This window comes from Chanodichthys erythropterus, chromosome 16 (assembly GCF_024489055.1).
Source record: "Chanodichthys erythropterus isolate Z2021 chromosome 16, ASM2448905v1, whole genome shotgun sequence".
Lineage (NCBI taxonomy): Eukaryota > Metazoa > Chordata > Actinopteri > Cypriniformes > Xenocyprididae > Chanodichthys > Chanodichthys erythropterus.
This window is the reverse complement of record NC_090236.1, coordinates 24989189-25012647: the sequence shown is the minus strand read 5'-3', so window position 1 is coordinate 25012647 and position 23459 is coordinate 24989189. Positions and strand designations below refer to the sequence as shown.

The following is a 23459-nucleotide window of genomic DNA, read 5'->3' as shown; positions in this document are numbered from 1 at the left end:
AAATGCGTAACAGGACAGTATATTATTGGAAATAAGTACTTCACAGAAATATCTCTGAAATCAAAGCAGATATATACACCGATCAGGCATAACATTATGACCACTGATAGGTGAAGTTAATAACACTGATTATCTCTTCATCACGGCAACTGTTAGTGGGTGGGATATATTAGGCAGCAAGTGAACATTTTGTCCTAAAGTTAATTTGTTAGAAACAGGAAAAATGGGCAAGTGTAAGTATTTGAGCGAGTTTGACAAGAGCGAAATTGGATCAGAGCATCTCCAAAACTGCAGCTCTTGTGGGGTGTTCCAGGTCTGCAGTGGGCAGTATCTATCAAAAGTGGTCCAAGGAAGGAACAGTGGTGAACTAGCGACAGGGTCATTGGTGGCCAAGGCTCATTGATGCACGTGGGGAGTGAAGGCTGGCCCGTGTGGTCCAATCCAACAGACGAGCTACTGTAGCTCAAATTGCTCAAGAAGTTAATACTGGTTCTGATAGAAAGATGTCAGAATACACAGTGCATCTCAATTGGTTGTGTATGGGGCTGCATAGCTGTAGACCAGTCAGGGTGCCCATGCTGACCCCTGTCCACCACTGAAACAACAGTTGGCACTTGAGCATCAGAACTGGACCATGGAGTAATGGAAGAAGGTGGCCTGGTCTGATGAATCACGTTTTCTTTTACATCATGTGAATGGCCGGGTGCGTGTGCGTCGCTTACCTGGGGAATACATGGCACCAGGGTGCACTATGGGAAGAATGCAAGTCGGCAGAGGCAGTGTGATGCTTTGGGAAATGCTCTGCTGGGAAACCTTTGGCCCTGCCATTCATGTAGATGTTACTTTGACACGTACCACATACCTAAGCATTGTTGCAGACCATGTACATCCTTTCATGGAAACGGTATTCCCTGGTGGCTGTGGCCTCTTTCAGCAGAATAATGCGCCCTGCCACAAAGCAAAAATGGTTCAGGAATGGTTTGAGGAGCACAAGATGTTTGAGGTGTTGACTTGGCCTCCAAATTCCCCAGATCTCAAAACAATCGAGCATCTGTGGGATGTGCTGAACAAACAAGTCCAATCCCACCTCGCAACTTACAGGACTTATCTGCTGCTAACATCTTGGTGCAGATACCACAGCACACCTTCAGGGGTCTAGTGGAGTCCATGCCTTGATGAGTCAGGACTGTTTTGGCAGCAAAAGAGGGACGACCAATACAATATTAGGTCATAATGTTATGCCTGATCAGTATTTAACAAAACTGAGAATATTACATACTCTTACTCACAGAAATTTCCAAGCCAGTTAGATTTATACAAGATCGAGAAAGTGCTTACCAGTTTTGTGTGCAATATGCATCAGATGGTTAGTGAACGGACTGTGGGTGGTCCGTGGGCATGCCGCTAAGACTATATACCGTCACATATAGAAGGTGTATTTTACTTTAAATGTGGAAGAAACAGACCACTTCACAAAAAGGCACAAAAAATAATGCAGTGATATACTTTTTGATCTTTTATGATACTTTGAAAGTGTGTAAATAAAAAAAGGTTATTCTGGCTGTGATACCAAATATTTATTTCAATATATATTAAGACATATCATCCTCAGTCAAAATACATTGCTAAACAAAACCCCACAAGGCGAAACTTCCAAATATCTGTCAACAGGTTCAACTGAAAAGCCATTTTTCTGATTTACCGTATCTGGTTTGGAGCACTAATAATGAAAGTGTGTCAATGACACTCAAATAATAACCCACTGACCTTTCTCACATCTCAACAGTTTGCTGGCAAAGTTACAAATACCTATTTACAGGGGTAAAAAGATTTAATGATTATCCGGTTGATTCCGCAGAAGGTACCAGCCATCACTATTAAAGGCATCATTTAAAAAAGAAAAGCAAAACAAAACAAATCCTTTAGTTGCAGTACATTAAGTCACCATGCATATTTAAGGACAGGTTAAAGCCATAATGTGGGGTACAATTATACTGTACAAGCACATATAAAACTTTAAAATGTGTTGGTTCTGATTCACTCTTTTAAAACAGACACATTAAAATATGTATATATATATATCATTGAAATCTAAGTTCAATTAAAAAAACATATAAGTGACACTGTACATGAATTAACTAAATGTATCTGTCACCTTGTTCAACATACATTCTTATTTGGCAATATTTATGTATATTACAATATGATCCTAACAAGGATGTAAACAATGAGCTAGAAATACAAATACACAGTTTAGAACTGTTTAGAAATACACACGCCACACCGGACGAATCCTAACATCGTCTATTATGTGTATTTTATTAAAAGTTTAGTTTATGCAGCACTTGTCATTATGCAATGACTGTGCCCGTTTTCCAATGCAATTCGATAGCACAGACAGTAGTTATTTAAAGCGAAGTCAATGAACATCTGTCAATTCTGCACCATTAGCAACTTTTTGTACAGTTACTGCAAGATGGAGCTAAGTAATCACTAGCTAATAGGCATTTAGTTCTTTTTGAGGCACTCTATGAATATGATTATTAGTGTTTTTTTAGACGTTTACAAAAATAAGCAATGTATTCCCACTAGTACCTTTGGGGGCCTCCTATTGCTCTTATATTGTGTATGCTTCTCTGCAATGTGCAGTGAAGTATGAGTCATTTGTTTATGCCCACACGCTTAAAAATGAAGAGAACGACGCACCTCAGTAGCTATATAACCCCATCCTACCAGGCAAAATGGGGGACAACCAAGAAAATATGCACAATACATCACTGTAAATGTACAGCAATGGGCCATAAAACACAATTATACCTGTGCTCAAAGCAAACTAGTATAAAATACAGGGGCTTGCAAATCAATATATATGAGTGAAATAGTGCTCATTGGCCTGTGGAACCAAATAAAAGTTCTACATTATACAAAGGCAATACGATATTAATGTCTGAAGAATGTATTGTTCTCTGCATTACAATGCCAAAGGCTGAGTCTCTATAAATTCATTGTCTCTATGCCAGCAAAGAGCCTTTCAGCTGTCTGAATGTAAATAGCTCATTCATGGTCACCAAAACACACAGTGCATATGGTTAAACAAGCCCACTAAACAAAACATCCATTTGGTTAAAACACTGTCTCTAAAACCTTCTGTAAAAATCACAATAACATTGTCCTATTTGTCTAAAAGCTATGAGTCTGATTGAAAGCCCGTATTAAATATTTCATAGCGACATAGTGAAAACAATTATTTTCCTTAAGCATGTGATTGAGTGGTCCAGTATACATACAAATATTTATATTGAGAAAATATATATAAATTTACAAAGTTTTTAAAAGCACCCACGTTGCCATGAGACAACAGACAGATTCCGATAAGACAATGGATTGATTCAATAACAAAATTAATCCAGAAAAATAAAAGGCAAATCAAACAATCACCCTTACCAAACAGCTCCAAATGTCATATTTTGTGCTTATTTTTTCGTAACAAGACCTACAGAACGTAGACTGAAAATGCATGACGTTGCCTTATGTGTTCTGGAGAGTTCAGGTGTGTCTAATGGTCAGGGAACGTAGATGTATCCAGAATGACTGGCTCTACTCATTCTTTTAACAGAGCCTCCAGTCTTCAGAGTTCAGAGAGCAAGGCAACTCTTAGGATTGGTACAGAAAGATGTTTCTTTCACTCTTTGAAAGTCAAAATGGGGGGAGGTGTAGGGGAGGGTTTGAAAAAGTGAGGCAGATTCCTGGTGTTTTCAGGACTAGGTCCTCTGTCAGGCAGCAGGATAATGTTGCCTTTCCTGCGTAGGGTGGAGTCTCGACTGGAGGTGGTAGAGAGAGTTTCTGACGTGGCTTCACTGCTGGCTTCCACCGGTGTGACTCGGATGGTGGTGATACTCTGTTGGTGGTGGTGATGGTGGAAATGGGGATGATGGGGATTGCTGATGTCCGGTAGGCTCCGGTTGCCATCTATGGAGCCGTAGCCATCTTTCAATGACTCGCAGCTTTCGGAGTCCCGGTTCAGGTCATTGAGCTCGAGAGACTGCCGGATGCTGACCCGCTCCTGTGGTTTCCACCTCCAGGACCCACTGCCATCTGTGGATGGTGGTTTAACCACGGGCTTGTTCTCAGGGTGGGCCTCCACTCGAACAATGCCTGAGTTAGGTTCCTGATCCATCAGGGCTTTGTAACGGATGGATCCAGTACAACTCACGGTGCTGCCCTCACTTTTAGGACTACCATGCAACATGCCTTGCTGCTTGGACATTGCAATGACCTGCATGATACGTGGTTGGCTGTTAGTCCGGCAGGCGGTGCTCTTCTCTGCCACCTTCAACCATTTTGACCGTGCTGTCCCACCCCCTCCCCCACCATCATTCAGCTCTCCATCATCCTCCTGAGGTGAGTAGCTCACGTTCTCTTGGGTCTCCTCAGGGATGTGCACCAGTTGGGAGGATCCTGGTCGTGACTGGATAGATACCCTGGCTCCACCAGCTAGGCCACCAGAGTTATTATGATTGGCTAATGGCACAGCACTAGCAGCAAGCTTCATGTACTGTCCCGGTGGTCCACCACGGAGCTCACCATCCAAGCCCACAGCTGAGGGTTCAGAGCTGCAGCGGAGCTCCATGCTTCGCTGGGGAGAAAGCTGTCCAGCCTCAGCCTCCATCACCTGCAGAGACAGCTTGCGATTCTCATTCTTGGTCTTCCATTGTGAGAGCAGCTGCTTGGAACGTGTAGAGTCCATGGAGGCATGGATAGCAGCATGGCGGCGAGGCACTGGTTCTTCAATTCCGGTTGAATGCACGCGAGGCAGGGTGTTACTGAATGTCACAAAGCTCTCCTTGCAGAGGGGACTGGGTGGCGTAATGCACTCCACCTCGGTGCTTGCCCTCTTCAAGCTGGACATAGAGTGGTTCTCTCTGTAGGACGGTCCACGAAGTAGGATACTTTCAGAGCGTGCCGAGGTGGGACGTTCCCGCATACTCAGGCTCTTAGGTGGCAGTAAGCGTGGTGGATCTGTGTTCAAGTTGGGTAGAGGTCTCAGAGGCTCCCGCATAGCAGGTGGAGGCACCACTGGCTGAGGCTGTGGTGGAGGCTGTGGTGGCTGTGGTTGACGGAGAGGAGGATGTGCATGTGTCTTCAAAGATGTGTCTTCACTAGGTTTAAAGTTCCCGACTGCATACAGACCCTGAAGTAGTGCAAAAAGGTACAATTTTTACCCCAACATAAATCAAAGTTAAGATGCCATAAAGATGTTAGTCAGAATAGTGATACTTATTTTTTGCACATGGAACTGAGGATTTGAGAAATACTTGCATAATCTAAAGGTTCAAAAGGCTGTATTCTCTGCTGGAAAAACCCTCTAGCTGTTTTAATCTGGTCTCCCATCCTGGCCACCTGTAAAGTACCCAAACCCCTCTAGGACCAGTCAACAGATCAGCCTGACCAGAAGATTTAGTTTTTCTTTTCACAACAGGATTGTCCTAAGGTCATATGTCACCAGTAATTGTTTTTCCAACACATTTGCATATTTTTTCAACATCAATACTCATATTTTCCATGGTCTATACACAGAATGTGGGACTTCACAGTTCAAATAGCATTACCCAGCTAATCGCTTGGCCTGATTAATGTAGTTTATGTTAAGCAAACAATAAAACCAGTAGCTGATGTACTGATTTGCCTCAGCTGCGTTAATTCCTCCTAAAGGTGTTTTGGCATTGTTGTCAGTGTTAGAAACCACAGGATGTACATAGACCTCAGAGCAGATTGAGCAGAGGGTAAGGAGAGAGAGTGAGAGAAAAAGAAAGAAATGGTGGGAGGAATGTGAGGGGGGTGTGTGGGTGGAGAACAGAAAAGGAGCCACAAGGGATTTGCATGTGTGAGCTATTTTTACCTATATTAAAGCAGCATTGTCTTATAGCACCTTGCTAATTCTCTATGATTCTTCTCCAGAGTAAGGTTTCATAGAGTAATATGGATCGGTCATGGGATTATGAAATGAACTATCATCCACGCATTGCCTTTGTTTATGCATCTCTGTGACAGCAGGACTCACCAGGTAGACGGCTATGCTCCCTCCGATAAGAAAGCCACAGTAGACATCCACGGCATGGTTCTTGAACTGAATGATGCGAGTCAAGCCGCAAATAATGCCACAGATGATGAAGGAGAACACCAGGAGTGGCTTCAGGAGCTTGGACGAGTCAGTCAGAGTGGCATTAAAGTACATCTGTGGAAGGAGACCAGCCTTTTGACTGAAGTTTTAGGAAATTCTTAATAGTGGAAAGGACAGTGGGATTATTTGGCAAGCAGCTAGATTTTGCTTGAGCCAACTGTGCCATGAGTCAAGTGGATTACTTACGGAGATGTACACAGCCGCAAAGGCTGCCAGAGTGGCATGCTGAGATGGAAAGGACTTCCTGTAAAGAGAGACAGACCGCCTTGTTAGATCATTAGATCTTTTTCACACTGAACACATTTGAGGTACTGTACCATGCTAAGGGACAGATGGGAATGGAAAGCCACAGATGATCACGTCCATAGTGCCATAATTCATATAGAGTGGCAAACAAGATCAGGGCTTTTTATTTCCAAGAATGTTCTCATAAAACCAACAAATATGTCTGTATGCATGTCTGCTAGATATTCTGGAGAGACATTTCAATATATGTCACAGTAGTGTAAGCCTTCGGGGAACACATGCACCACACTGACCCTCTTTGCGTCTAATTTTTAAGTTATACAAAATGTCTGCACAACATGTAATTGTGGCTATTGAGAGTGCATAAAATGAGTGGAAGATTGAAAAGCAAAGCTGTGCAAATGGATGTGTGTGGGTGTGCTGGAATGGGCAGCCGGGTTGTGAGTGAAGCATCAAGACTGAACCCTGTGTGGGTTTTACAGGAACGCCATGTGCCAGAGGACAGCTCCGCATTCATTCTGCTGCCTTCATATTTATCTACACTGTTTACAGCAGAAATTATATACAAATCTATTGATCCAATCAGACCTTTACTGTAATTAGAGCTGTTACGCAGTAGGACCAATTAAATTTCGTCAGCCATAATATGTCTAATCATCTTTGTTTGGTTATATTGTTAATCAGACACACTCCAGTTTCAGAGTCAGCTTTTCATAAGGTCAGTCTTGCATCATTGCATGACACAAGTACTTTATCTGCAGTTGGTTGAGGAAAAATCTTGAAATGGTATAAGAATCTTGCCAATTTGAAGTGGGAGTGAACTAAAAAATATGTCGTTAAGAATCAGATTATTCTAGTTGGACCAGATTAAGTAAGGAATAATTGATGACGGGCTGTTGAATTCTTAGAAAATAATGCACCTCGGGTGTGCATTATTTTCTAAGAATTTAATGGCCCGGAGTCAATTATTCTGCTTATACTACGGTTACTACACATCAAGACACTGTTCCAATGTTGTATTTCAAGACAATTTTCAGGTTTTTGTCCTTATAACACTCTTGTGTGGGACTAATTCCTTACGCATCTCATCCCAAGCATCCATTGCTAATTCCAAAATGTAATTTCAGAACTAGTAACGAAGGCTTGAGCCTTGACAGCAGACTAATACAGTTGATACAGTTATTAACGCAATAGAGATATAGAGAGAGAGAGAGAATAAGCATATGTGAATGTGTGTGTGTCCGTACTATACAGTACGTGTGTACAGTACGTGAGAGAGAGAAAGCGTGAGAGAGTATGTACTTTCAGGACACAATAAAACGTATTTTGTGGCAAAAACCATGACAATAATTTGTCGTTTTCATCCTATTGTTTACTATATTTAATTGCTTGGTCAGTGTTGTTGTGGGTTTTGTTTATTTTGCAGTGTAGGCTGTAGGACCTAATGAAATAACTGAAATCATTTGGCGAAGTGATATGGAACTGCAATGTGGTCAAGACCTGCCTAGAGCTACTTCAGCCGTGCATTTCCCTGAAAATAACTGCACACCTTAGAATGTTGGTCAACCAATCAGATTCAAGCATTCAACAGCCCCGTTGTATAAATCAAAATAATGGACCCTATTTACTTTCTAAACTCATGCTCACAGTCTTATTGTGAGATACAACTGTGACTCGTTGGATGTTCTTACAAAGAATAAAAGTTAATTTTTGTAATCTTTAATCTAAATATAGAAACAGTAACTTGCGCTGCCTCTAAAACTGCCTTCCTTTTCCCCTGACATCATTTTGACTACACAGGCTATTGAATAATGTTAACCAATAGCCAAATAGCTACATACACACAGTCTTAGTCTCACATTAAGTCTGTTTCCATTCTCACACCAAAATGATTCCTGATGGATAAAATGATCTTGCCATATATTTCTTCCTGGTTAAATGTCCTGTTTAACTTGGAAATGCATCACAATATGGAAGTAAAATGGGTTAAAAACAACATTTCATGTTGACTTTGAAATAGAATGTAATATCTGGTCCAAATGTAGACCTTTGTTGAGCATGATTATGCATCAGGGTTGACAAACTACAATATGACACAGATACCACTCTCTGACCTGCCGGCATTGATGGCCGCTGGATCAGGCCCAGAGCAGATGTCATCCACAATGAAAGAGTTTTCATCACAGGAAGTGTTGAGGCTGGTGTAGTTGGGCTTGCACACAGTAAGGAAGTAGGGGGCATGATATCCTGTGGCCAGCTGGATAATATCTGTGATGAGTGCTGTGATGCACAGGCCAAACACGTGAACCCCTGAAAATGAAGCAAAAGACACACACACACACACACACAGAGGTCTTTCAAATACTAGATTTCATAAATAGCAAGTACACTTCATAGGCTTGTGATAAAATAGATGGAGCTTTCATTATTAATATCAAACTCAATATAGTACAAGACTATAAAACAGACAGAATGAGTCAAGATCAAGAGTGTATTCCAAACAATATTTATACAAGTTATATGGCTTTTTTTAGAGTCACAAAGAGCAGAGAAATATACACCCACCCACAAACCTCACAGCCCTTCGGATGTAAGAGTTGAAATTGCAGCCAGCGGCATTTATGTTAGCCTCTGTTTTGATGGCGATATTTCTTCTGGCCAAGCAGCAGTACAGGATCCCTTCCCCAATCATAATCTGTGGGAAGATGGTCATCTGTGTTTACCCAAACATACAGCACTGTTGTTAAACTGCCACTCCTCCCCTTTCTAGTGGCTTCCAGGGGTCATTTCTAATAGAATCACTGACACATCAACTCCATTACTGTAATTAAAGTAATCACTCTCATCCATCCATCCATTCATTTAAAGCCATATGAGGTGGATTTCATCCAAAAGTGTACAAACTGATGAGGGGAAGGGGGGTATCTTGTAAGTCATCCAGGCCTCCACTATTGCAATGGCTAAAATGTTAATTCCACGTAAATGAAAAGCAGAAACCCTATAGATTTATATGTAAATGCTTCTGCAAGGGGGCATCTGCTGTGAATGACGAGATAGGGAGTGAAAGAGATGAACAAGTGATCATACTCCCCTGGGATCACACTTGCTATACACCTACAGTCAAGTGCAGCACTCGAGTGTAGCAGGCGCTTCCATGACAGCTGGAGATACCAGCAGGACACACGTTCACATGCCACCCGCTATCACAGGCTCAGCCATCATACCCATACAGTACTGAGGCTCAAACCTCATTTGGGTGAATTAACATTGAGAGAGTGTTGTTGAGTGATTAGACAAAATTATGACTCAAATGTTTGTGCTGAGGTGGAGATTCACTATTGGTTGATAATCGCTTATAATGACGATGATCTCTCAATTTGCCAATCTCAGAAACCGATTTCATGCTGAGAACACTTAAAGACGTGTGCCTGCCATTAGAGGTATGGTATATACGATATGTTTGCAGTGGCATGCAGTCCTTGCAGTAACTTTTGACAAATCAGCAATTTGAAAACTTTGTAAGATGTAATTTCACATACAGCATGAGTGAATCAGCACTCTCGCTCTGTCTCTCTCAAAATGCACAAATGGCTTCACATCATGTCTGCACAAATGAGCGAAAACTGTTGAAAAAGAAAACGCATGTGTGACAACGCCTCAGGTCTTAAAGTGACAGCAGCCTATAAATACCTGCTGCTGCTGTATCGTTAATGGAAATCAAACAACAAAAGACAAAGAGAAAATCACTCACTGCTCTTGAATGAATAATGTGGCGACCGGCCTTGAGTCCCTCACGGAGGAGCTCCGGGAGCATAAAAGGAGGGGCGACTACCGTGGAGGACGAGAGAGGACCAGGCCTGGACTTTATTTTATGTTTTATTATGTTTGTGTGGCCGGCAGACGTCCGCGAGGGTCTGCCGGCATTACTTTCGTTTTGTTGTTTGTTTATTTTTTAATTAAAGTTACGTTGAATGTTCGCCGGTTCCCGCCTCCTTCTTCCCATATCTACTAACCTCGTTACATTGGTGCCGAAACCCGGGAGGAAGGAGGGACATGCTGTCGAAGAGCCCTCGCTGCTGAGGGGGATCGCGGTGCTGCGGAGTTCGGGCAGCGCGGGAGTGAAGACCGCGAGAGGCTGCCCGAGGCGGTGGTGCTGGAGCCTTGTGAAAGGTGGGACGGAGACCCGGATGCCGTGCTCCTGGGATGAGGTGGGGTGGCTGCCGTCCAAGAGGGAGCGGAGGAGTTGCCGCCGTTCACCGTGGGCCGGAGCCTGCTGCCGTCCGCCATAAAGGGGAGGAGCAGGGAACGGGGGACTCGCTGCCGGCTGCCCTCAGTCGGAGGAGCCATCGCCGGCCGCCAGGAGGCGGTCGAGGATCGGGCCGTCCACCGAGCGTCCAGTGCCACCGCATGGCACCGCGAAGAAGAGCCTCTCGGCAGGCTGAGGACCAAGCGGCAGTGTGTCGGGGAACCGGACCAAGAATTTTTTTTTTTCTTTTTCCTCTCTCCCCTCTCTCGTCCTGTCGCTCCCCTTGCTTCCGTCTCCTTTCTCTCGTCTCGTCTGTCCTTACCCCCAGGTGCTGCGGCCGCCGAGACAGGCCCCGGGGGGGGAGTAGAGCACAGTCTCGGAGGTACCCCCCGGCCAGCGAGGGGCGATGGGGGTATGTGGCGACCAGGGCGGGCGAGAGCCGTGAGGGAACGGCGCGAGGCCGGTGGCGCGAGTGTTAATGAGCTTCACCTGGGAGGCGCACCGGCCTTGAGTCCCTCACGGAGGAGCTCCGGGAGCATAAAAGGAGGGGCGACTACCGTGGAGGACGAGAGAGGACCAGGCCTGGACTTTATTTTATGTTTTATTATGTTTGTGTGGCCGGCAGATGTCCGCGAGGGTCTGCCGGCATTACTTTCGTTTTGTTGTTTGTTTATTTTTTAATTAAAGTTACGTTGAATGTTCGCCGGTTCCCGCCTCCTTCTTCCCATATCTACTAACCTCGTTACAAATAACTTTAATTGTAAGGCTTAATATGTTTTTGATTTATTCAGGGAAGACTATCCGGATTTGATTCCTTATTCAGTTTCTGTAGTATTTCTTACCTGAATACAACTGTTAGAGCTACCTGATAAAAACTTAAAACACTGTTTATTTCATTTGTATCTTTCTTCTATTGTATTTATTTGCGCTACTGCTTGAAATTCACACATAACACTTGAGTCTTTTAATGGGATAGTGGTAGAATTTTTGTTAAACTTGTCAGAGGTTCTGGGTTCTAATCCGCCCTCGTATAGTTGTTCATAAGTGATTCTATATCAAGAGCAGGGACACATTTGTGTGCATTTTGTTTTGTGATTTCACTGGAAGAATAGAGACTCTCTGCAATGGCGTTAAGTGGTAGATTGAATAGCTTATCTGTGTGAACACTGCGCAGTGTGTACGAGTTCCAGGAGAGAACTGATAACAGCGGCAATGCGAGCACTCGCAAAAAACAACACATTCCAGCAATAGATCGCCTCTTATTTAACACAAACAAGCAACGCTTCAAATAGACACCATGATCGGTATCTGTGATCGCTATCGGTTGATACTGCTTCCCGTGATCATTGATCAGCCCCAAAAATCCTGATCGGGGCACCCTTAGGAGATTTGTACTCATGCTTCACTGCAGACCCAAGTCCAATTCTCCTTTCATTTGCAGTGGCAAATGCATAATGCACAGGATAACAAACAGTGATAGCACTTAAAAGAGCATAGCCGCCTTGCAAAATTAATTAGGCCAGTATGGTGGAGCAACTAATGTGATGAAAACACCCAAGCGACATCCTGGGGAGTTGATGAAACAAATATGTCATTAAACATTAAACGAATCTGCTCTCTGATGAATATAGGTGGAGTGAAGTAATTTTTTTAAGATGATGTTGATGAGACCAACAGTGGAATAACAAACTTTGAAAGCCGCTGTGAATATATAAGCAGCTGGAACAATGACATAAAGCTCTTTCAAATCTGTTTAATTCCTGAGAGTTGTAAAATACAAAAGGGCCATATACATATACACTGCAGATAAATTTGGTTGTCAATTCACCTTTTAGTGCTTAATCTAGTAATTTATGGGAGTGACAACCACATTTACAATATTCTATGCACAGTGTACGGAACCGACATGAACATCTATTGTTGTAATTATAAAATACTGTGACCTGCACCTGCCCACTTTATTAACTCTATAAACTTGATCGCTTTAAGAGCCAAAATCAAATAACAAGCCTAAAAACACTTATAATATGAGGACATGCTCTGTGAAGTAGCCTTACAAGCATAAGCAAGACACCCTGTAGTGGCTTTGTCAAAATAGCAGAACATAAGTCTTTGGTCACTGTAATATTATTTTGGTCAAAAATAGCGGATACCAAACGTGCAAGACACCAGAACTTTGCCATGGTTTCCATGGTGTCAACCATTGCAATTTTGGGAGTGAGTAATGTTCCGTATACACACAGAGCGATAATTTAGGGGATTCACTCTCGTATATAAATGTGGTTGTAAGTCTTGGAACTTTACAGAGTTTACATGGCCAAAATATGTTATTACTTTTTACTTGATGGCACATACTGTACTTTCCTGTAAAACATACTGTAACTTTTCTTGAAATTAAAAAAAAAAAAGTTTTTCAAAACCAACATGAATTTCTAAGAATTGACATGTTTTATTCTGGATTTTTACAAGATTTTTCCTTTTCTTTTTTGGGACAGGTTTAGTGTCATTGACCCAGCTGCGACCCAGTGACCTATTTATTAAAAAGCTACATTACCGTTCAAATGTTTGGGGTCTGTAAGATTTTTAAAATGTTTTTATGCATAAATTCATCTTATGCTCACTGAGGCTGCATGTACAAACTACAGTAAAACATAATATTGTGAAATATTATTAGAATTTAAAATAACTTCTAATTAAATATATTTTAAAATGTAATTTATTCCTGTGATGGCTAAGCTGAATTTTCAGCATCATTACTCCAGTCTTCAGTGTGACATGATCCTTCAAAAATTATTCTAATATGCTGATTTGCTGAAGAAACATTTATTATTATTATCAATGTTGAAAACAGTTGTGCTGCTTAATATAATTGTAAAAACCCTGATACTTTTTTTCATAATTCTTTTATGAATAGAAAGTTACAAAGAAGTTTCAAAGATTTATACGTTTTAAAAAGAATTTAAAATCTTTTGTAACATTTTAACATTATATAGGGGTGGAATTCAACAGAGGCCCAACAATAGAATATTATTGCAATTTTAAAAGATTTTCCAATATGCTGAGTATTGCAATATCATATATTGTGCCACATTTGTTTTTATCTAATAAGATAAAGTTTATAATCTGTTCATTTCACGTCTTCATGTCCATCATCCCTTTCTTGTTCAATATTTTCCTTCCTCATATATTTTTTTATTAGAAATTACAGTTGTCAAATAAAAATATTTGCACACTTCAATGTTTTCACACTCAGTTTAATGCATTTGTTTTACAATACCTTATTGTTTTAAAGAGTTTTACAAAGAACAACCTTACTAACACCCTAATGTAAAAGTAATAATAACTATCGACCTGTTACTAATGTAAGGTAACTATACTTTACACTCTTTTTCAGTTATGAAATCGAATTATGTGCTGAATCATTTTTTATTGTTGTTTTAAGAAGATACGGTCACATAAATTTGCCAATGATAATGCTATGGAGTTATTTTCGTTGTTAAAAATAGCCTACACAATAACGTATTGTGACAGTTTGAATTCAAAGGACTATAACCATTATCACCAACTGTACGTAACAGTAATGTAACAGGTGAGCTATCAGGTAATGTGACGGCATTTGTGTGTCAAATTAACATGTTTAATTAGCCTTCAACAAGTAGTCCTTGTTCATAAATATGCCAGAATGCACTTCCTTTACACACTGTGTGTGTCTGTGTTACTTGCACTGTTTGTGAAATTACAGTCTGAAAAACAGATTTCAAACCATTATTATTATTATTTTCTGCATTGTAAGCAGAGAGCTCATGGTACAATTATGCGCAATATTTGCAATCATGAGCCGAAATTCAGGCCCTGCAAAGATTGTGTATCAATACAATATCAACATGCAAAACATTGCAATACTATGCTGTGCCTGTATCGATTTTTTTCCTCCACCCCTAACTTTACAGTCACTTTTGATCAATTTAATGCATCCTTGCTGAGTAAAAGGATTAATTTCTTTTAAAAAATCTTACTGGTCCTAAACTTTTAAATGGTAGTGTGTATGACTCTCAAAAGCTACACTTTCCAAACATTTCCAAACTTCCAACTTTTGAAAGTTTGAAAGGAAATGTGATAATTAGCTATTCGAGATATTTCTACTGAGTTGCCTTTGCAGTGACACTCTTGTAGGCCTCAACATGTACAGATGGTGAAATGCAATTGAGGGCAATCTATTGGACTCCTGAGTTCATCACCCAGGGTCTTGATAATACACTCACAACATGCCTGGAGAGGCTTAGAGCCTTGACGCCCAGCTGATGTTCGAAATGCATGCTGGGTGGGCGGTAGTCAAAACTTCACTGACAGTTTGGGGAAAATACAACACGCAAAAGAGACAGGCAAAGAGCAAGAAATAAAGAGAGAGAAAGAGAGACCTTGAATAGGAATGATAACAGCAATTTAGGCGAGGTGAAAGCTAGGAAAAGGTAGGGTTGGCAAAGTTTTTCATAAACGCTTATACTGGTTGAAACTCTATTCACAACCTGATAGCAATCAATAATAGAAGTGGTCTATATTAAAAAAAATGTACATATATCTTCTGTGGAAGTCTCGGGACCAAAAAATGTTTGTCCAATCATTGCATTCGATCCAAATGTCACAGAGCGTCATAAACAGAAGCCACCTTTTACAGTTCCTCCCGAAACAAAACAATGAGCTTATGCTGCGTTCATGCCATGTCGAAACCTCAATTACAAGATAGCAACCCGTAACTTTCAACCCGGAGCTGTACACGTCCCCAGACTCAGATTTATATGATTCTATGGAAACACTATCAACGCCGAAATAAATCTGCAGCAGTCAGGTGGTACAAGTGAGCACTGTTTAAGTTGTTTATGTTCATTATTATTGTAATGTTATGTGCTTTGAGACATGAGGTAATTTAACACAGCCTCTCTAGACGCTTTGCAGACTCCGCTGAGCGTGTTCATGTGTTTTGGAGGAGGCATGGCTTTGGAGAGCGCTCTGAAGGAAGGGAGGGATCTTATGCTTTCAAAGCTAGCTTGCTATTGCTAGCCTCTCTGAAATTGCCTACCCTACCTTTCATTATGTAATTTGTTTATGCTTAAGTTACATTGGCACATCTGGGTATTAGTTTTAAAGCCATCTAAGTGAAAAATGATGACTCATCCTATACTATACATTAAAGAGCATCTGATTGGACAAAATATCCTTCCCCCTAATACCAACTGCAAATGACTAGGAAGAAGCAAATCATTGTTTGTGGCTAAGACAAAGCTAAAGGCATCAAGCAATTTCATAGGGCCTTTACTTATGTGTGCAAAGCTAGCAACAATTTACAACCAAATACCACAAAACAAACAAACAAAAAAACACCTGCCACATTCAACTTCAGGTCACTACACAGAGATTGTAGAAAAAGAGTCATTCCATCAAAAACTTAATATTCACTTTAATATTCATCCTTGACCCTCTAAAATGAGATCAAACACTAAGCCTGCATGAATAAGTAAGAGTGTCCTCTAAACTAAATAAGAGCAAGAGTGGCACTATGGCATTTACCGTCGCTGCTGGCCCTGCGAAAGCCAGACTGAAGAGCATGAGGAAGGGGATGACCTCCTTTGTGGGCTCAATGTAAGGCATGCTGAGGCTGCGGTCATTGCAGCTGTAGCCTGAACGCACTGGCTTAAAAATGTCTGTCAACTCCAAGAAGTACAAGCTGACCACTGAGGACACCAGAATCGGGAGCTGGAGAGATAAAACAGAAGGAATATGATAAATATGAAGATGAGTAAAGAACAACAATGAAAATTATGCAAAATTTATCAAATGGTGCACAGTCCCATAGTTTGCTTGTTCGACTCATCCAGGCTGATTTGCAAACCGTTGCGAATGTGATAGAATGTAATTATTCCACTGACAAGGTAATCAGCCAATTATAGCACAATGGAGGCACTGCATCTGATCATTTGACTTTTGAACTGTATTTTGCCACTGTTTCATGCTTAGGATTTCAGAGAGAACCTGTTATCAATTTAAGTCCCATTTCGTAATAGTTGTTCTCATTCACGTAACTCCTATCTTCTTCTAAAATAAAAACTATTGTTGTTGAAGCATGAAATGCATTTGGGAGATCACTGCTGCTAAAAACCTGGCTATGTATTTGCACTTGTCAGCGTTATGTTGGTAAATGAGCTTCTTACTTTGATACATGTAATGAGGGTTTGGATGAAACTATGCTAGAGTTACATCTCTTAAGGCTTTTCTTACTCTTTAATGATACCGGGTTCATGCTAAGGTTAGACAGAAGATGTGTGATTACGGCAGAAGGGTTTCTCAGGTGAATATGCATGGAACGTCTTTAGATATCCTGGAATTACTGTTGTCATTGACACAGATTGCCCCATAGTATCTCAGTGAACAAGGATCAGCTGGAGATGTCTTCGCAGCAGCAGAGCTCCCAAGAGGAATATTGCGCTGTGCTATACAAAGTGGAAATGTGTCATCGTACTGAATAATTACGAAACTTGAGTGGACAGCATGAAGATCAAAGGTGGGGGTAGGGGGTTTAATTACTATAATCAACCCCCATCTAAAAAGGGGAGAGCATCTGCAGAAAAAGCCCCTGTGGTCTAAACTCCTATTGATGCTGCATCTTACAGCACAGACAATAATAACCTCTTTAATACTGTACTGGATCGATTATCAGTTACTGTCTCTTCCCAGCCATAACCATTACTAATTCTGTATTTTGACTGCATATTTACAGATGTTAAACAGTGAATTGCAAAAGTATTTTAAACTTAAAACATTTGTCATTTATATTTTAAACAAGTTATTGAAACTCAACTTATAATACACATACTTGCCCTAGATTCAAAAATTGAATTTACCTCGGCATAGTTGAATAACAAGAGTTCAGTACATGGAAATGACATACAGTGAGTCTCAAACTCCATTGTTTCCTCCTTCTTATATAAATCTCATTTGTTTAAAAGACCTCTGAAGAACAGGCGAATCTCAACATAACACCGACTGTTACGTAACAGTCGGGGTGTACGCCCCCAGAATTTGCATATGCCAGCCCATGTTCCCAACATTATTAAAGGCATTAGACAAGGGCAGCCAGTATTAACGTCTGGATCTGTGCACAGCTGAATCATCAGACTAGGTAAGCAAGCAAGGACAATAGTGAAAAATGGCAGATGGAGCAATAATAACTGACATGATCCATGATATCATGATATTTTTAGTGATATTTGTAAATCATTTGCATGTTGCTAATGTACTGTTAAATGTGGTTAAAGTTACCATCGTTTCTTACTGTATTCACGGAGACAACAGCCATCGTTATTTTCATTTAAACACTTGCAGTCTGTATAATTCATAAACACAACTTCATTCTTTATAAATCTCTCCAACAGTATAGCATTAGCCGTTAGCCACGGAGCACAATCAAACTCATGCAGAATCAAATGTAAACGTCCAATTAAATACTCTACTTACGCGATTAGACATGTTGCATGACGAACACTTTGTAAAGATCCATTTTGAGGGTTATATTAGCTGTTTGAACTTTGTTTATAGCTGTTTAAGGCAAGCACGAGCTCCGTGGGTGGAGAGCATGAGATTTAAAGGAGCCGCGCTGCATAAATCGGCGCGTTTATAATGATGCCCCAAAATAGGCAGTTAAAAAATTAATAAAAAAAAAAACTATGGGGTATTTTGAGCTGAAACTTCACAGACACATTCAGGGGATACCTAAGACTTATATTACATCTTTTGAAAACATGTTCTTGGGCACCTTTAATATTTACACACACACACACACACACACACACACACACACACACACACACACACACACACACACACACACACACACACACACACACACACACACACACAAACAGAACAAAACTTTGTTTATACCTTTGTTTTAAGTCATCAAAACATATGGTTTCTGGTAATAATGCAACACCTGGAATTCAACTTTAAAACAATTTCCTCGTTAAACAACATTTGTTGGAACAAAGCTAAAAGTGTACATGCATGTCTTTATATAAATGGATGCACAATATATCTGCCACATGTCTGCTGTGTTGTATTCCTTAGTTTGACCTAGTTTCTGTCTGTCAGTCTGTTAATCATGTAATTAGTTTCCACCTGTGTTCATTTACTCCCTCATTAGTTCCTTTGTTTGATACTTGTATTTAGTCCTTGTGTTTTCCTTCAGTCTTCGTCCGTTCTCGTTAATGTTAAACTGAGTATAGTGAGTTCCTGCCTGTTTTTGTTATTAAATATCCTTCTTCGTATTCTCCCTCAGCCTTGTGCCTTTCTACACACACGTTACATAACAATATCTGTACTTTATCAGTTATTGGCTTATTTGGGATATTTTTTTATATAACAATATTGGATATATATTGTCATACACTGAATGTTTAGCGGTGCATGCCAATTTTTACTTTTGCTGTCATCTAATGATCACTTGTTTAAGTGCTATAATCAGGTCCCCGGTGCATCTACCAAACCAGAAAACGTGAAAATAGACAACCCTGTAACTTTGTTTTGGTAAGCCTTTCTCTGCAGGCATGTGGAAAAACAAGACATTCAGATTTCGCTCCCCTTGTGACATAGGAAGGAAATCTTATTATAATATTACCATCACCTAAATCTGTATGTTTCCACCCACAGCGCTGCCATTTTGTTTTCGCAAGCGACAATGGTGTACCAGTAAGAAGTTTAGCTACAACCCTGATCAAACACACTTAAAATGTCTTCAGGATTACTAAAGCTATGTGAAGGGAGGTGAGTTGAGTCAGAGCAAAACTCTGCAGGACAGCAGCAGAATAAAAAATCCATAGGGTATTTTGAGCTGAAACTTCACACATTCTGGGGACACCTGAGACTTATATTACATCTTGTAAAAATGGGCGTAATAGGTCACCTTTATATGTTAATCTTTAAAAACATTAACAATGTTAAATTAACACTTAAATGTAGCACTTACAGTGGGTACGGAAAGTATTCAGACCCCCTTAAATTTTTCACTCTTTGTTACTCTAAAAAATTTTCCTCATTAATGTACACACAGCACCCCATTTTGACAGAAAAACACAGAATTGTTGACATTTTTGCAGATTTATTAAAAAAAGAAAAATTGATATATCACATGGTCCTAAGTATTCAGACCCTTTGCTCAGTATTTAGTAGAAGCACCCTTTTGATCTAATACAGCCATGAGTCTTTTTGGGAAAGATGCAACAAGTTTTCCACACCTGGATTTGGGGATCCTCTGCCATTCCTCTTTGCAGATCCTCTCCAGTTCTGTCAGGTTGGATGGTAAACGTTGGTGGACAGCCATTTTTAGGTCTCTCCAGAGATGCTCAATTGGGTTTAAATCAGGGCTCTGGCTGGGCCATTCAAGAACAGTCACGGAGTTGTTGTGAAGCCACTCCTTTGTTGTTTTAGCTGTGTGCTTAGGGTCATTGTCTTGTTGGAAGGTAAACCTTCAGCCAGGATATCCCTGTACTTGGCCGCATTCATCTTTCCCTCGATTGCAACCAGTCGTCCTGTCCCTGCAGCTGAAAAACACCCCCACAGCATGATGCTGCCACCACCATGCTTCACTGTTGGGACTGTATTGGACAGGTGATGAGCAGTGCCTGGTTTTCTCCACACATACCGCCTAGAATTAAGGCCAAAAACTTCTATCTTGGTCTCATCAGACCAGAGAATCTTATTTCTCACCATCTTGGAGTCCTTCAGGCGGGCTTTCATGTGTCTTGCACTGAGGAGAGGCTTCCGTCGGGCCACTCTGCCATAAAGCCCCAACTGGTGGAGGGCTGCAGTGATGGTTGACTTTCTACAACTTTCTCCCATCTCCCGACTGCATCTCCGGAGGTCAGCCACAGTGATCTTTGGGTTCTTCTTTACCTCTCTCACCAAGGCTCTTCTCCCCCAATAGCTCAGTTTGGCCAGACGGACAGCTCTAGGAAGGGTTCTGGTCATCCCAAACGTCTTCCATTTAAGGATTATGGAGGCCACTGTGCTCTTAGGAACCTTAAGTGCAGCAGAAATGTTTTTGTAACCTTGGCCAGATCTGTGCCTTGCCACAATTCTGTCTCTGAGCTCTTCAGGCAGTTCATTTGACCTCATGATTCTCATTTGCTCTGACATGCACTTTGAGCTGTGAGGTCTTTTATAGACAGGTGTGTGGCTTTCCTAATCAAGTCCAATCAGTATAATCAAACACAGCTGGACTCAAATGAAGGTGTAGAACCATCTCAAGGATGATCAGAAGAAATGGACAGCACCTGAGTTAAATATATGAGTGTCACAGCAAAGGGTCTGAATGCTTAGGACCATGTGATATTTCAGTTTTTCTTTTTTAATAAATCTGCAAAAATGTCAACAATTCTGTTGACATTAATGAGGAAAAAAAAAAAACTTAAATGTTTTTAGCAAATGGCTGCAATATAACAAAGAGCGAAAATTTAAGGGGGTCTGAATACTTTCCGTACCCACTGTAAAACACTTTGTTTTAGTTTTTGGTGTTTTTTTTATATTTTTAATTTATTTATATAAAATAGTATTAATTTCAGCTATTTATTGGTCATATAAATATCTGATATATTTGAAAATAATGTGGAAATTTATGAAAATAATCTGCTTATAGGTATCGGCCATTAATATTCGTAGCAGCACATACATACCTAAATCCCAAAATAAAAACATATTTTGATATCAATGTCACATACAAAGCAGTGTTTTATTATAAACAGCATTAACAGGGCTAGCTAACTTTGACTGAGCAAATGAATAAGAACCAATTTGGTATTTAAATCATTGTAAGCAATTGTGGAAACATTGTAAGAATGTGGGAATGTATTGTAGAAGGCTGGTATGGTAACTTACAACCTAAAGTGAGATTTGTCAGCACATTTCAACCATCAAAAGAATCCCTTTTTATTATTTATTTTTTATTGTAGGAGGACAAGTTAAACTTCCCAACCATATTGTAATTTATTTAGTAAACTGAAACAAATTAGTCAAACAGAGAATTTAATTAGCAAAAACTAGTGAAGTGAAGCAAATTAATTCTCAGCTTAGGACAGAAACAAGGTCTCTGCAGCAAGCCAACTCTATAGAAGGCAACCAGGTCACACCAAGAGACATGATATTCATTTCAGTGCAGCCAACGAGCTTTGATTCTGTCTGATCTGACAAAACAGACTATTCCAGGTTAGGTCTTTCTTCTTCACTTGATTTACACTGGATTGGAGCATATATGTATCATGAAATCTTTCTCTCTTCCAAAATGACAAAGATAACCTATACATAATCAATAAAGATATTATTACACCTTTATCAACAACATATTTGAGTAGAGCCTTATGTCAGTCTTTAAGTTTTTTCAGTCAGTTCATTATGAAATGAAAATGAACTTTTAAAGCAGAATAGAAAGACACGACCAATTGTTCATGATCATGCTGTTTAATACAAGATTAATGTTTAAAATTCTTCAATATTCAGAAAAATAGGGACTTCAGTACTGCAGCTTGACAAATAAACAAGGCAGATCAAAGACTGCCACCATTATCTCCATGACACCAGTGATCAGCACTCATTTGTTTGTAATATCTAGGCCACATCAGATTGGCCTTCATATAATAACTGCCCATATTCTAACTCCATTTATTTAGGTTTCCAGTTTTATAAGAAATGTGGATGATTCCCTTCACCTTGACTTTGAAGTAATACTTTATTAAGGCCATGTTGTCTATGCCACTGAATCCTGCACATTACAATCAGGAAAATGGTGTTTTTGAATGGCAGACATCAAGAAGCAAGTCAAAATTTGATGCGCAAATGCCAGCAAACAATTTTTCAATGTATTTCCCCCACATATCATAAAATAACGTTTTGTCCTTTTCACGACCATATCTGTATATGTAAAGTTAACGAGTAGTCATGCAGAATGAACACTGACTGTGGTTCAAATCCGCTTGACTGCTTTGATTTCGAACGTGACCATCGCGTAAATGAAGACTATCATACCCTTAACTCTCTTTATTAATTACACATAATACATAAGAAACATATCTCTCAATGTGTACTAGACTCACTTACCTCCACGAAATAAAAGCAGGGCAGCAAGGTAACGCTGTCTTTGGTCATCTTGCCTTTGAGTCTTTCCTTCGCAGACATGATAAACGGTACGTCCCTTTATAACGCGATATGTGAAGAGAGGAATACTGAATTTCTCCCCGTGTGCAGTAATTGCGCTCCTTCAGGCTGTCGCTTTCTCCATCCCCAAGTGCGCTTTTACTGCGGATACAGACACACGGAAAGATGCTGTATCAAACCTGGCGACAACATGACTGAAACCATGACAACACAATCACCATCCCCTGGGGACGCGCCGATGGAGATGTTAACAATGTCCAAAAGCGATGAATGTTTTAAGCCAACATTCAACCTTCTGATTAGAGGCAATATGCTGACCAGATGACGTCAGAGGTGTGCTAAAAACCCATTTTCACCATTAGCGCGCGCACGTGTGTGTTGTGAGATGGGGGCGTTCACGCTTGTTCACACTATCATGATAGTCAAATGGCTCAAATACGGCTCAGAGAGGTTGTAAGGCGTTGTTTTTGATATGGTTGGATATATATATATATATATATATATATATATATATATATATATATATATATATATATATATATATATATTAGTCAGTACACTGCACTTACAAGTAGGCTAGTAAACAGCTCA

At 40.3% G+C, this 23459-nt stretch overlaps 1 protein-coding gene across 1 annotated transcript; it reads right to left on the bottom strand.

The window, feature by feature from the left end:
* Window positions 1–3212: 3212 nt before the first annotated feature.
* On the bottom strand, window positions 3213–22889 carry plppr4a (phospholipid phosphatase related 4a). The gene is made up of 7 exons (XM_067363240.1): window positions 22812–22889; window positions 16239–16424; window positions 8993–9122; window positions 8542–8737; window positions 6368–6425; window positions 6062–6235; window positions 3213–5191 (listed from the first exon to the last, which is right to left on the bottom strand). Exons 1-7 carry the CDS (start codon window positions 22887–22889, stop codon window positions 3683–3685), a joined length of 2331 nt encoding a protein of 776 aa, XP_067219341.1. The 3' UTR covers window positions 3213–3682.
* Between the last annotated feature and the right edge of the window lie 570 nt (window positions 22890–23459).